Genomic DNA, 16,022 nt, shown 5'->3' with positions numbered 1-16,022 from the left:
GGTGAAGTTCACTAAACTTCGATTTATGGTTGGAGTTCATGAAGTTGTCACTAAGGGGGGATAGGCTCTAGTGCCTCCTTCCTTCTCCTATTGTGTCATATTTGTAAATCCTTCAATCCTATCCCAAGTTGTTCTTAAGGGGGGATGTTAGGATATTTTGACACATAGGAAATAGTTAAGTATAACTTGGTCTAGTATAGAGTTAGGTAAAGTGTGTTTCTTTACTATGTACATTTTGTAACTTACAATCCGATGGTCACGATATGTAGTGATCTGACGATTCATTCTCTCCTCGGTATTACCGACACTTGATCCGTGGCTTAACACCCGATTGGTCCATGATCTCTATTTAAAGAGCATGGATGATCATTTGTAGGTTAACCGTTCATGAGAGAAGCTTATGTAAATTTTCATTTTTTTATTAATAAATTGCCTGAAGTGGCCGCGTTGGCTCAGGCCGTGGACTGTTTCCCTCTTTGAGGGTTTTAACCACGTCAAAAGTACTGGTGTATTGATCTGCGCTCTGTTTGTGAGCGGTGTCCTTTGGTGTTCTGTCTGAGGAACTTACCCTGTAAATTCCTACAATTTTCATATATTAATAAGAGTTATTCTTCTACTATGATTCATGTATACTTGTAGTGATTATGTTGGTGATTTTATTGTTGAGTTGCCATGATTTCTATGTTGGTTATATGATGTATATTATCTATGACTCTTGACATGTTTTGATGAATATATGAATGTTTGATGGATGCATGGAGTAATAAGTGTTGTTGCAACTATGTGGAAAGTGCATAGAGCCTTCTTGGTGATTTTCAGATGAATCTCGGACTCTTAAGATTAGATATGCTTTTATGACTTGTAGCTTACATGTTTTCCATGTGTTTGTCGAAATTTGTAGTGTGTCATAGGCAGTATAGGTCGAGTTTTGGCTTCAAGTCTGAATGATTAACATTGTCATTATGAGAAATATGATTCTAGAAAGTTATAGGAATTTCTGGGCAGTGGTCTAGAGACTAGCCTAGAAAAGTGGCTCAGATCCCGAGACCACAAGCACATAACTGGAGATCTAGGGTCATAACCACATGGAGCAAGGCTTGTGCGTGCAGTTGGAGGCTCGCAACTGCATGCAGGCAGTGTCAAGGGTGAATTTATAGGTCTAGGTTAGTGAAATAGGGTTCTAACTTAGGGATTGACCACCTGGCTGTTTCTTCAACTCTTGGGTGATCTGTAGTCCCCGTAGGATGTCAGTTTGTTGACCTCACTTCCTTAACTGGGACTAGGAGGTTTGTTCTAGTCATAGTGACACTCGTCTCATGTTTACCCTAACAAGCTTGTGAATTTGGGTAAATGTGGTAGGGGGTGGTTACACTTGAATCATTCAAAAGAACACTAAGACCTTCAATATTAACCAAACGAAAAATAAAAGGGTACAATGGACATCCTTCCCCGAGACCTTTAGATGCCTAAAAGATCTTGGAAGGAGCATCAATAAAGGATATTGATTGAACACATCCCATAATTTAGTTTATCATCATCAAATGCTTTCTCATTTGTATAAGGAGCAATAAGAGGAAAAAAACAGTTAAGTATATCGTAGGCTTTAGATAGGCCCAACTTTAAGACTAATGTTGGGGAATTGAGCATCATTAAGGAGTGAAGGGCCTCTTCCACAATGGAAATGACATCATGCATCTATCGATTATTAAGGAACCTGAACTGCTCTTCAGAAATAACTTTACTTAGAATAGGCTTCAACCTATTATCCAAGATCTTAGTAACTAACTTATCGATAACATTACAACATGAGAAAGGGAAAAACTCATATAGGGAGACTACGTTATGCTTTTTTTGAATCAAGACCAAGAAGTGGTGTTCAAAGCCCCCGACATTTTACCTAAATGTTTAGAATCCTACACAACTTTTATAATGTTTTTGTTGATGTGATTGTAGAAACCCAAATAAAATTTAATTGTTAATATGTGGAGAATTGGGTTCTTCCCTTTCTCAAGAGAAGAAAGAGTTTAAAAGAACTCCTCTTTAAAAAAGATTCCTCCAAAGAAGTACTTATTTCTTATGAGATCACGCTAGGCACCAAACTTAGAACTTATATGATTTCATCATTAGGAAACTTGTTGGTGCTTTGAAGAGATCATAGAAAAAGGGAACCCCAATGTCTACTCGCCATAGACAGAATTTACCAATTCACTTTAAAGAATTTGTGAGTTCCCAAATTCTATTGAGGTTCTCGTGAGGAATGACAAAATTATGGAAACATTTTGTAATTTTATCTCCTTCTTTGACCTAAATGGCTTGACTCTTGAGTCTCAAGGCAATTTCATCTTTTTTTAATAAATCTTATTGATGATATTCAAGGGATGTAAGGCCTCATATCTCCTCACATGAGAATAGTTTAAAGGAATTTCATTCATATATTCACTTAATTTTAGCCTTGGTTTTTAGGAGATCTTCTAGGAACTTTATTTTGTAAGCCTTAGCTCAAATTTTGGTCTTTTTTTACCAGAGCAATATTATTAACAAGCTGCTACATGTAGGAAGATTGTGCATCATTCTACAAATGATGCCATTTCGAGATGATCAACTTATTGTAATCCTCCTCTAACAACCACACATGGTTGAATTTTAGAGGGAATGTTAGTTTTTTATCTTCTTTATTGATCTTACAAAGAGTTGATATGTAATCTGATATACCTCCAGAGCCCACCTAGGATTTTATCAACCATCTTCCTTCCAAGAAGGAATCTAAGGCCAAAAATCTATTGAGTCTTTTCAAAATTCCATCTTCTCCTCTTCGACCATCACACTAGGTTGGGATGAAATTTGTTGGTTCTAGGTAAACCAAGTGGTGGTATTCAATCAAATGGGAGAAGAAATCTCCCAGAGGGACACAACAAGGGTGATTTCCTTATACCTGTCTAAGAGAGAGCATAAAACTAAGATTTCCTCTAATTAGGATGTAAGTGCCCACAAAAGCCTCAGATGGGGGCAAAGTATCCCAAATTTCCTTTGTTTAGAATAAGGTCCATAGACTCCAAGTACAATATCTAATTCCTTGATCGAAGTGTCAACTTGAATATCGAAACTCAGAGTGAATAATGAGATTTCCTCTAGTCTTGATCTTTGCACTGTGAGGAGACCCCATGACTAGCCCTTTGTGTACAAGGTACTAAAATGATCAATCCTTAAGCCATGAGCATAAAATTTCAATTTCCTTGGAACATACGCACATTATTTCTTAGAGGAGAATGATATTGGGAAAATAGACTCTAACAAGCCTTTTGAAGACCAACAATTTAGGGGCACCCCAACCACATGAGCATTAAATGACAAGATGATCATGGCGTCACCCTCTCAAGAGATTTCCCTTTCTAAGGGCCCTATCTATTGTGGCCTATCTTTCAAAGTTAATATCTTTCTCGCCTTGTTATTGGGCTATGGAAAGAAAATATTTCCTCCTTAAGCACCCCTCGCCACCTCTGGGTTGTTTATCTAGCCTGAGACCACCTTCAATAAAAATGTCCTCCTTTGACTTAGATTTATATGATAGAGGTTTTGTAATAAGTATCTAGAGATTATTTTATTTCCCGTGAAAGAGAATGCGAGAAGGTTATGTTCCTTCCAAGATTTAGAGGGAGGGAAACCTTCATTCGAAGGAAGAAGAAGGGTTCACCAGAATCATCGAAGAAGGAGAGGTAGGATCATCAGTGCTTAAGGAGATTAGATTAGTTATAACAAGAGGAGACAAGTCAATCTTGTTGTTGCTGAAAAAGGAGGTAAACTTTGAATCTCGAAAAGGAGCCTAAATTGATGAATCCCAAACTTGTTCCTTTAAAGGAGATAGAGAGGGAGAAGAATGAATTATACTAGATAAGATTGAAGAAAAAGGCTCGAGTGTTGCATGGGGATCTCCTTCTTAGTAAAAGGAAATTCCTCAATGTTCTTTCCTTGTGCATCATAGAACAGCCGAGAGCGAATCAACAAATACTTAAATTTGTGATACACTAAACTCTTGGACTAGCCTCAAAACTACTTTGAAAGGAACATAACCTTTGCCTATGGGTTTGTGTGTGTGTGTTATTATACACTATTATACACTTTAAAATCAATGAGAGAAGAACAAAACGGTCTTTCGTTCCTTTAACACAAAAAAGGGGCTTTCTATGTATATGTAAATAACTGAAAAATTTCACACACACACACACAATAAATACCCTTGAAAAAAAGAAAACAAGCCATTATACAAAAATGAAATTGTTTATTAAGCTCTTGCTTGTAAAACACCAACTTTCTTATCATACGAGTCATAGTTCAACTCTTTGGAGTACACACACACACACACACAGAGTAAACACCCTTGAAAAAAAGAAAACAAGCCATTATACAAAAATGAAATTGTTTATTAAGCTCTTGCTTGTAAAAAACACCAACTTTCTCATCATACGAGTCATAGTTCAACTCTTTGGAGTGAGAGTGAGTTCCCTATCCCCAAAAAATGAAATGGCGACCATGGTACATAACCAAAGGGGGCATCCATGGTTGTAAAGCTCTACACTATGATCAAGTTAGCTACCACCACAAGCTCCACCATGACCAAGTCTATTACCACCACAAAATCCACCATAACTAAATCCACCACCACTACAAACCACTCTCTTGAACAAAACGTTGTGGACTTTTCAAACACTATAGCAACAATAAGAGATCTCCCTCCTTTTAGGGATTTTCTACCTTTCGCCAGTGCACATGCTATGAGCAACCATGGGTAGGCCGCGCCCCTCTCAAACCTAGTAAACAAATCCAAGACCAAGCCACGACCATGCCCTCCAAGCTGATTTACCATCAATCATCACATTGTTTGAAGAGAGAAAAGCGCTAAGCCTGCACGCAAGAGGTCATTGGGAAATTCTTTAATTTTTTAATAAAGTTATATATATTGTTTGAAAAAAAGGTGTATTATGGGGGGTTATACAATGTTGTTTATAATTAAAGATTGGCTTTTGGGTTCATTTAGAATAGACAAATAACAAATAATAAGTAATTTATGTTAATTAGCAGATGAACACAGTAACACTAGTGTAGTTGATGAAATGAGGTAGATGGTAGGGTCCCTAGAGGAAATTATTGAGCTAAGGTGCGTATTTGACCCCTCACTTATAGTTACTTTGCCTAAGTGAATAATGCTTGTTAAGAGTAAATTTATGAGAATGCTTTGACACTTACTAATGAATCTTTGGTGGCCATGCAAAATTAGAGACTTAATATGATTAAGACATAGGAAAATTGAGACTGAGGAAGGCTACTGCAAGGATCATCAATGTTGGTGCTACAGTGACTATATCTTGAACTTGCTCTCATCTTACACTCCTAAAATTATAAATGAGATGCTAAAAAGATGCCCAATAATAAATGTGGAAGTACATCCCCTCCAAGGTGAACAACCCAAAAGGTTCAAAAAACTTGAGTGAGTACTTCACCCATGAGGTGTAGACCAGTTGGTTTGAGTGGGGTTTAGTATCCACCAGGTTTCAAACCTCATAGGGAGGAATTGATGATGAAAGTCACTTTTGGAGGATTAAACTATTCCAAGGGGCGTCCAAGCTCGACTAAGCTTTGCACAATCCTAGTGATAACATCCCACTGTAGATAAATCATTCTTCCCTCCAATACACAAACTAATCCCTCAATCTAGTTAAAAAAAATCTCAAACAAATACCTCCACCCAACGCATATACATAATTAAATAGGTACTTAATGTAAAATTATATATGAACTTATAATTTGGTTGTAATATGTACAGCCTCACCAAATCTTACAACCGAAACAAAATAATGACCCCAACCTCAAATGCCAAAACATACTTGAAAAACTCAAGTTTATTGAGAAAAATTCAAAAACAGTACAAGTATAAAATATCGCTAAGATGCCTAAAGCATGTTCATGGTATCTACCAAAGGCCACGAAAGAGTTTTTTTTTTTTTAAAGGGAAGCGAATTCCACTAAAGAGATTAAAAGGGCTCTATGCTATTTTATCCACTTTCTTCGCTGTGTTTTAACGGAAGCGAATTCCACTGGAGACGAATGATCGATCAACAGTGAATCAATTTACAGACAAGACAAGCCTAGGGTTTGATTTCGTTTAGAGTGCCCCACAAATGGATCCTTCCTCGCCTCCGCTGAACTATATAGGTACGCTTTAAAATTTCGTTCTCCTATGTCATTAAATTTTTGCTCAAGTTTTAGTAATTTCCAGAGTTTTTTGATTTGCAGTTCGAGGCCCGGAAGGGTTGTCATTATTGGTCGGTCCGCCTTTTCAAGATGAGAACCCAGTCGTAAAACTTGATAAGTATGATTCCATTATTATGTAAAAAATGTTAAAGAAATTTACTTTCAGATTCATTGAATTGTTGATTATGTGTGTGCGTTTACTGATTATTTGAATTTGAATCATATTATAATTTTAGGGCGTCATGTGCGTCTGCAAAGTTCAGCGATGATGGACGGAACCTTTTGATGATCACAGAGAATAATGTGGACATTTATGACTGTGACGGAGCTACTAAAATTCAAACCGTTGATGTTCCTGGTGTCATCGCTGCAGTTTTTTCTCCACGAGGTCGATTTTTGCAGACCTATCGGCGGTCATCTGGTGGCCAAGACAAGAATTTAGTACTATGGGATGTTCAATCTGGAGTTGCTGTCCATCAATTATCGCAGAAAAATATATCTAAAACCAATTGGTATGCTACTAAATTGTGTTCGATGACCAATTTGTGTACTTGTCAAATATTTATCTATATATGCATTGATTTCCTTTTGCTGTTACAGTATTTAAGTGCTTTTCTTTTTTTCTATATTTACTGCAAGTTTTAGTTTTTGAGTTCATTACCGAGTAGGGTGCACTGTTCAAACTTAAAGATATAGTTTGGGCATGCCCTTTCTTCACGGCACACGGCATACATGAATGAATTAAGATCCTTTTCCCTCTTTTGTTTTAAACCAGAATGAGAATTTTGTATTTATATGCAAGTTTGTGCCTGGTTTGCAACAAATACATCAGGTAGTACTGTAGTACATAGCTATATCTTCAAAATTTCTTTATGAGACATCCTATCTGCCAAAACTACAAATTTGTCCAGAGGAACTCCAAATTAGACAACAAAAAATGGGGGTTTGTAGGTATAAACCTTACAAAACTGACCCACCAAAAAACAAAATTTACATGCCATACTATTACTGATTGATAATGCAATCCTTCATAATTGTGCAATGCCAATCCATTTAGTTCTAAGGAATAGGAGAGGGCCTAATTTGGCCATTGATTTTTAAATCTCTCAATCTTAATTTACACCCTTCATTAGCACATAAGTCCACATCTTTATTGAGATCATGGAGAACATGGAAATATGCTATTGAAGAGAACCCTTCCACTGCTTTTTTAATTCTTTTCATAAGACTTTCTAATGTTTTGTCCCTTGGAGAGGAGCCCTTCACCAAATGCTAAATAAGGAGGGAGTCTCCCAAAATAGTGAGAGAAGCTACCTAATTTTCTTTGGCTAACTAAATCCCCTAGTAGAGGGCATAAGCTTAAGCTTGGTTGTTTGTCATGCATCCTAAGCCCCATGAATACTCTGCAACTTTAACTTCCTTAGGGCCATAAAGCACCCCTCCCCCTCCTGCCACCCTTGGATTCCTTTTTGAAGCCCCATCAAAATTGAGGATTAGTCCTTCTCGCTGCTACTTCCAAAGATCGCAATTCTGCCTCTATTAATATTAGCTTCCAAAATGCCTGAGAACTTCTTTTAGTCCATTCCACAGCTAGAGGCGATCTGTCTAAATTAGCAAATTTCAAACACCATCACCTTTCAAGTGTGTCTAATCCCTACTGAGAGGAGTCATTAGAAAAATTAAAAACCCTAATCTCATAGCACATAACAACAACTTTCATGGTTGTAGAGTGTGGAAAATTCTCTAAATTAATCGAAAATTGAATTGTTTTTGGCTATCCATACCTTCCAACAAATGAATTTTAGAAGTGCATCCCAATAATTTAAAATAAAGGATTTTTGAGAGACACTGGAGCAAATAAACCTTGCTCATTAGTAATTTGCAGTTGTAGATACATTTATGTATATAACATTATATATTATTATTCAATATTCAAATGATGGTTTACAAGTCCTTGGGTAGTTCTCATTTATAGGAGTTGACTAGCCACAAGGATTAAAGAACATGTCTTTTGACATAAGTGCCCTTTCATAATTAATGGGCAACTTAATTTAATTAATTTAACAATTATTAATATTTATTTAATATATATATATATATATATATATATATATATATAATTATGAATATTTTATTCATAACATTGCCTCTCCCTTAAAATGCTTTGTCCTCAAAGCATAGGCAATTTTGGGTGTTGGTGAAAAAGTTTTGTCTCCCATGATGAATTTTCTTCTGGTAGTCTCTTCCATTTGATAAGGTATTCTTTAATAGTCTTGGATCATAGTACTTTCTCTCTGGTAGCGAGTATGCCTTCAGGTTCTAATATGATCCTTCCTTCGACAGTCTCAGGTATCTCTGTTTGAGCTGTTTGATTTTGACCCAGTACTTTTTTGAGACTTGATACATGAAATGTGTTATGGATTCGACAATTGTCTAGTAACTTCAATCCATAAGCCACGCTACTTATTTTTTTGATTATTTGGTATGGTCCATAATACTTAGGAGATAACTTATTTTTCCCTTGTTGTTTTAATGATAACTGCTTATAGGGTTGAATTCTGACGAAAACCCAATCTCCTTCTTCGAATTCTCTTTCTGTGCGGTGTTGGTCGGCTTGTTGCTTCATTATATTGCATGCCATTGTTAAAATTTCTTTTAATAAGTTAATAATTCTTTGGTTTTCTTCTAAGTGGTTCTTTACTGCTTGAACCTTAGAATTGTGTAGCGCAAAATCCTTCCACTTGGGTGGTTCATAGCCATATAGGGCTTGGAAGGGAGTCATTTTAGTTGAAGTATGATAGGTGGTATTGTACCACCATTCTGCTAGGTGTAGCCACTGAGACCATTTGTTTTGTTTGTCGGTGACGAAACAACGGAGATATGTTTCCAAACATTTATTTACAACTTCAGTTTGACCATCTGTCTAGGGGTGATAAGCCGAACTCATGTTGAGAGATATTCTTGCTTGGTGGCATAAATCTTTCCAAAAATTGCCTTTAAATTTTGCGTCTCTATCACTGACAATAACCTTGGGAAAACCATGTAGTTTGTAAATGTTTTTACAAAACACTTCCGCAATTTGCTTAGTTGTCAGTTTTTCTGATTGCCGTGAAGTGGGCATATTTGGTGAGTCTATCTACTACGACAAATATCTTGCCCTTACCATCAGACATAGGTAGTCCTTCAATGAAATCCATCGAGATTTCCTCCCATTTTTGATATGGAATATGTAATGGGTGTAGTAAACCAGGAGTTGGAATATTTTCACTCTTATTTCTCTAACAAACATCACATTCAACAACATACTTTTGGATTTCCTTACTCATACCTTTCTAGTAGAACGATTGCTGAACGTTGTAGTAGGTTTTGAAGAATCCAACATGCCCATTTGCAGGAGAATTGTGATATTCTTTTAGAATTTTCATTCTAAATTTGGATGATGGAGTTAGATAAATTCTACTTTTGTACCATAATATGTCATTTTTCTATTCAAAGTTGGCATATTGACTGATATTTTCAATCATAGAACCACAATCCAAATCCTTGGCATACTCAGCGCGTATTTCGTTTAACCAGTCATGAATAACTACCAAGGCGGCACATGTTGTCTTGTCATCATTTTTTCGTGAGAGTGCATCAGCTACACCATTTTCCTTTCCCCTTTTGTGCAGTATTTCCAGGTCGAATGCCGAAAGTTTCTCCATCCATTTTTGTTGTTTTGTTGATAACGCTTTTTGTTGAAGTAGGAATTGAAGACTATTGTGATCGGTTCGAATTGAAAACTTACTTCCGAGCAGGTATTGTTGCCATTTAGTTAATGCATGTATGATGGCAAGCATCTCCTTTTGGTAAGTCAACTTCAAGCTTTCCTGTTTGTTAAGCTTCCTACTTTCGAAGGCTATAGGATGGTTGTCTTGCATTAATACTGCCAATTCCAAATCCTGAAGCATCACATTCAACTACGAATGGTTTTGAGAAATCTGGTGTTGCCAGTACTAGTGTGGTTGACATTACTTTTTTTAGATTCTTGAAGCATTCGTCTGCCTGGTTATTCCATTGGAAGGTGTTCTTTTTTAACAAGTTTGTCAGTGGCACAATCAAATGTGCATAGTTCTTTATGAACCTTCTGTAATATCCAGTTAAACCTAGAAATCCTCTCAGTTTTGATATGTTCTTGGGTTTTGGCCATTCTTTAATCGCTTTAATTTTGCTGGGATCCACTTTGACTCCTTCTTTGGATATGATGTGTCCCAGGTATTCAACTTCCTTTTGCCCAAAGGTACATTTTGATAACTTTGCATAAAATTGATTCTTCTCCAATACGAAAAGTACTTCTTCTAGATGCTTGAGGTGCTCCTTCCACGTTTTGCTGTAGATGAGGATATCGTCAAAGAAGACCAATACGAATTTTCGCAAGTATGGGTGGAAGAGTTCATTCATGGTTGCCTAGAAGGTGGCTGGTGCATTTGTTAAACCAAATGGCATTACCTTAAACTCGTAGTGCCCTTCATGAGTTCTGAACGCAGTCTTCTCGATGTCTTCTAATCTTACTCGAATTTGATAGTAGCCTGACCTCAAATCTAATTTTGAAAAATATGTTGCACCATGGAGTTCGTCTAGCAACTCATCAATAAATGGAATGGGAAATTTGTGTTTAATAACAATTTTGTTTAATCCTCGATAATCTATACATAACCGGAAGGATCCATTCGTCTTCCTGACTAAAACTACTGGTGCAGCATATGGACTTTTGCTTTTTGTAATGACTCCACACTTTAATAGGTCAGCCTTTCTATTTCTGTTTTATGATGATGGAGGTAGCGATATGGTTTTACATTTACCGGTGTCGAATCTGGTTTGACTTCAATGATATGTTCGATTTTCGAATCTGGTTTGACTTCAATGATATGTTCAATTTTCCTTTCAGGAGGTAATTTCATCGGCAATTCTTGAAATACTTTGTCATATTTTTGGATTAAGGATGTAACTTCAGACTGTTGGTGAATCCCTTCCATCGATAATAACTCTAATTGTTGGCATTGTGTGACGAATATCGAAGCTCCCTTGCGAATCAATTTTTTCATTTGCTAAGTAGAAATGATCTGGGTAGGAGGGGCTTGGAATCCGAACAACTTATACTTTCTTCCATCCATTTTGAACTTAATGAATTGTTTTTGGTGGTTTGCAGAATACGTCCCTAGCATTTGTAACCACCGTACTCCTAACACAGCATTTACACCTCCTAAGGGAACTGTATAAAAAATGGATTCCATTTCGTAGTCGTTTAGTTCCATTTCAACTTTGACACTTTCCTACTCCATCTATTATTTTCCCATCTGCCACCATAACTTTTAAATCTGCTATAGGATAGGCAAAAATGTTTAGCCTTTTTGCGACATTGACATCTATAAAATTGTGTGTACTTCCTGAATTTATTAACACAATAACGTTCTGCTTCTTAATATGTCCTTTAAGCTTTAATGTTTGTGGTTGAGCTATCCCTGTGATAACTTCCAGAGAAATTCTTGGCATATTTTCTTCTTCAGGATCTAGATTAGGAGTTTTGTTTCATTCGTTGGTTTCTTTGTCGGATTTACTATCGGAAGATTCCTCTTCTTGCTTTGCTTCGTAGATTTAAAGTTTTTGCGTAGTGCATCTGTGTCCTGGAGAATATTTATCTCCACATGTCCAACATTTGCCATCTTTTTTTCTTTCGAAATTTGACTGTTGTTTTCCTCCTTTGCACATCGGTGGTGGAATGTACTTACCAGTGTTTTTTGAAGAAGACTTACTTGACTTTCCTTTTGAGTAGTTGCTTGATTTTTCATTATTGACATATGGTGTTTTATGGAATTTATACTTTCGTTCAATAATTATTGCTGCATGTTTAGCTTCTTCAATGGATTTAGGTTTATATAGTTTTAATTCTTCTCGAATATACTCTTTAAGCCCACATCTATACATTTTTAGTAGTTCTTCGTCGGAGAACCCCCTTTGTCTTATAGCTAATACTTCCCACTTGTGGGTGTATTCGCTTACAAATCCTTTTTGTTTGAGGTGAACGAATTTTTCATAAACATCGTCTTCTTCTTCGTCATGGAACCTTTTGAGTAGGGCTTCCACAATTTTTTCCAATTGAACGAACGAGCCTCACATCTGTTGGAACACCATAGGAACCAATCATATGCTTCAACTTCCAGGTTGTTGGATGTGGTCATGACCTTCTCTTGTTCTCCTATTGGTGGGTTTGCCCTGAAAATGGCATCCATTTTATTTACCCACACAATGGTGCTTCTATGGTCCTTACCATCGTACTTAGGTAATTCCCTTTTAATTTTTTGGTAGTCTCTTTTGGGAAACTTTGTATAGTACTGACTTCCTCGGAACTGTATATGCAGTATTTGTGGGACTTCGTGCATCGACGAAAATTCATGACTAGTGAAAACTTCGCCTTCTGGGGTCTTGGGACTTTGTGGCGATTCTTGAGTGATTAGGGGATTAAAAGATGGATTGACTCCTCCCATTAACTGACTCATCATGTTCTCTTTTTTTTGATATTATTTGCCATTTGATCTTAAGTACTAATTATCCTATCTTGGCCCTTTTCAAATTCATCTTGCTTCTTTTCGACATTGTCAAGGTGCTGGCACATTCTATTGAGTTCCTCCTGAAATTTTCGTGAATTTGTATCGTCATTGCTGCTCCTCATTTTGTTTTTGTTTTTCTTAGTTGACCCAATTTTTTATTTTATTTTATTTATATATATAATAATAATAATAATAATAATAATATTTTTTTTGGAATAATTATAGTTTTTTCCTCGGGAAAAAATCATAATTTTCTATTAATAATGGAAAATTACATGTTGTAAATGCCAGTGGCATATGCTGTATGTGTGGCCATAGCCATCAAAATATATAGTTCTGTACATAATTACCCACTAAGGGTATACCTTCAGGTTCTGTAAATATTTATACAAAAATACAAAAATTTATATTGCAAAGTTTACTGATATAATTCTGCTCCAAAAACTGTAAAATTAGGGCCTATCGACCCTTTGTTGTATCTAGTCGATGTAGGGCCTGTGATAATACTGAAAAAACTCTGCCTCCCTCTGTTCTTGTATCAACCATTGACCTCTGGGTTGGTTCGTTGCCTCCTTGGAAAGCTGATCTGCAATCTGGTTGCACTCCCTGTAAATATGGAGACAAGAAATCTGTTCAAAATGAGATTTTAATTGCAAGGCATCATCCAAAATGTTTATGAGAGAATGCACATGACATGCAGATGTGCAATTGAACCAATTAATGATGATTTTAGAGTCCCCAAAGATCTGAATTTGTCTACAGTCTTGTGCCAAGGCAAAATATAATAAATGTCGGAGCGAAATGAGTTTTGCGAAGTTGTTTGTGCCAGCACCCAACCCCATGCGAATTCGGAAAGAATGACTGTCTGATAGGTGAAGTAATATACTCCCCCCCCACATCCCTGGTCTTGGGCAGATCCATCAAAGTAAGCCCAGGGGTGGTTATGGTTGATAGCTTCAGGAGTTATAGAGTGAGCAGGTGGGGGTTGATCATCATCAGGCAGCTCATTAAAATTATTGATGATTCGAGTAATAACTAATGGCCACCGAATTTGCAAGTTATTGAATATGATGTTGTTCCGACTTAACCAAGTGTGCCAGCATATAATCAGTGGGAGGTTACGGATCTTCATGTTGGAGGAAGCTGCCCACCAATTGTTCCATGCCTCCTTGATATTGTGCCCATCCCAATGCTGTGTGATAGCCAGGGAGGAGAGGACTTGCTCCCAAATGTGTCGTAATGTTGTGCAGAACAGGAAAAGATGATCATTCGATTCCTCGTCCTGTTGACAGATGACACACCAGGTTGGACCAAAGTGAGATCTCTTCATCAAGTTGATGCTTGTAGGAGTTTTATTCATGATGACATTCCACATAAAGAGACGGGTTCGTGGGGGCACCTTAAGTTTCCAAAGACTCTCCACCACCCCTCTAGAACATGTGGCTTGTGCACAGCATGTATGATGGGGTATCCTACCTTGGGAGAGTATACACTGTGTGCTGCAGGTGCCCAGATGAGATCATCTTCGTCATTAGATATGTGGACGTGTGATTCAAATAAAGCATTTATGTAACCCTCCCAATCTTGAATCCACTGATCAGGAATACCAAGTGTGTCTGCTGATTTCCAAGCCTGCATGAAAATGGTAGTGCTTTCCTGATCCACTATATGTGCAATCGAAGTTATGCCCCTGTCATTTAGGAAATCAATAAGGTCTAGTGGGAGACGATATAAATTGCCACAACCTGTCCATGGATCTGAGCCAATGCGAACTGATGTTCCAACTTTAATTCGCCAGGTGAGTCCATTCCTAATGGTGGGGAGGGTTTGTAGTACAACCCTCCAGATAACTGAGATACCCTGTTTGTTCCAAGCTGGAAGGCGGATCCAATCCATTAGGTTTAGCAACCATATGTATTTATTGATTATCACTTCAGTCCACAAACTTCTGGATTTTAGGAGAAGCCAACCTAATTTGGCAGCCAATGCATGTGCAAAGGTTGGAAGATCTTTGAGGCCCCATCCTCCCCATTTCTTGGGCAGTGCAATACGACTCCATCTCACCCATGCGAATGGCTTCCCCTCCTTGTGTCCATTCCATAGGAATTTGCAGCATATCTTTTGGATTCTCGAAAGTATACCTTGTGGAATCCATGCTAAGGACATCCAGTAAACCGAAGTGGCTTCCAATACCGATTTGATAAGCACCAACCTCCCTGCTCTGGATAAGAATCGGTGATTCCAATTTAGCAACCTTTTTTCCACCTTAGTCACCAGCCAGATCCAGTCAGCTATTTTGTACCCATGGGATTTTATGTGGAACCCCAGGTATTTAAGTCCATCATCCAATTGGTGACTTTGAAAGGGGAACTTCTGATAAGCATATCTGGTTTCCTGTGGAGTGCATGCCGAGAAAGTGATGGTTGACTTTGGCCTGTTGATTTCCATCCCAGTGGCAACACTAAACAGTAGCATGATGTCATAGAAAGTAGTGAAGTCTTGGATGCCATCGCTGAGGAAGATAAACACATCATCAACGAATGGAAGATGGGATATAGTACACTGATCTGTGATCTTAAGCCCCTGTAGTCCCCCTTCTCTTCTTTCATGCAAGATCATCCTGCTTAGGCCTTCCATGACAAGCAGAAAAAGTAAAGGGGAGAGTGGGCAGCCTTGTCTGAGGCCCCTCTCAGCATGGAAGAAGTTGGAGGCAGATCCATTAATAAGTACACTAAAAGAGACAGAGGAAATGTAACACATGATCCATTGAATGAATGAGATAGGGAATCCGAGATGAGTAAGAAGCATTCTTAGATAGAGCCAGCTGACTCGATCAAATGCCTTTGAAAGGTCGATTTTGAGAATAGCTCCTTTGAGGTGCTTCAATTTGATGGAGTGGAGAGCTTCTTGAGCAGTACCAATGGCCTCATGGATTTGTCGATTGTGAAGGAATGCAAACTGCTCAGATGAGATGTTGGCCGAGAGAATAGGCTTGATATGGTTGGCAATGATTTTGGCTATAATCTTATATAAACAATTGCAAAGGGATATGGGCCGAAAATCATTGAAGGATTAGGGAGAGTCCACCTTTGGGATGAGGGCAATGAAGGTGGAGTTGATAGCCTCATACATGCGCCCCGTAATTCTGCATTCCTCAACCACCTTGAGGAGGTCCATGCCTAATGTCTT

General features: G+C 37.7%; 1 protein-coding gene across 2 annotated transcripts in view; it reads left to right on the top strand.

The window, feature by feature from the left end:
- The first annotated feature begins 6,017 nt into the window (after positions 1–6,017).
- The window catches only part of LOC149257534 (Eukaryotic translation initiation factor eIF2A family protein), a 114,398-nt gene continuing 104,393 nt past the window's right edge, over positions 6,018–16,022 (top strand). Inside the window, exons 1-3 of one of the 2 annotated variants that reach the window (XM_089414407.1) lie at positions 6,018–6,207; positions 6,289–6,364; positions 6,483–6,758. In XM_089414407.1, the coding sequence (XP_089270533.1) occupies positions 6,174–6,207; positions 6,289–6,364; positions 6,483–6,758 (386 nt within the window). In that variant the 5' untranslated portion in view covers positions 6,018–6,173. The remainder of the gene's footprint in view (positions 6,208–6,288; positions 6,365–6,482; positions 6,759–16,022) is intronic. The other variant, XM_089414400.1, reaches the window with a different exon arrangement.

The sequence above is a fragment of the Pinus tabuliformis genome, chromosome 6 (assembly GCF_031772625.1).
Source record: "Pinus tabuliformis cultivar Carrire ecotype Pingquan chromosome 6, CPIR1, whole genome shotgun sequence".
NCBI lineage: Eukaryota > Viridiplantae > Streptophyta > Pinopsida > Pinales > Pinaceae > Pinus > Pinus tabuliformis.
Note: the sequence above shows the minus strand (reverse complement) of the source record. Positions and strands in the feature narration are given on the sequence as shown.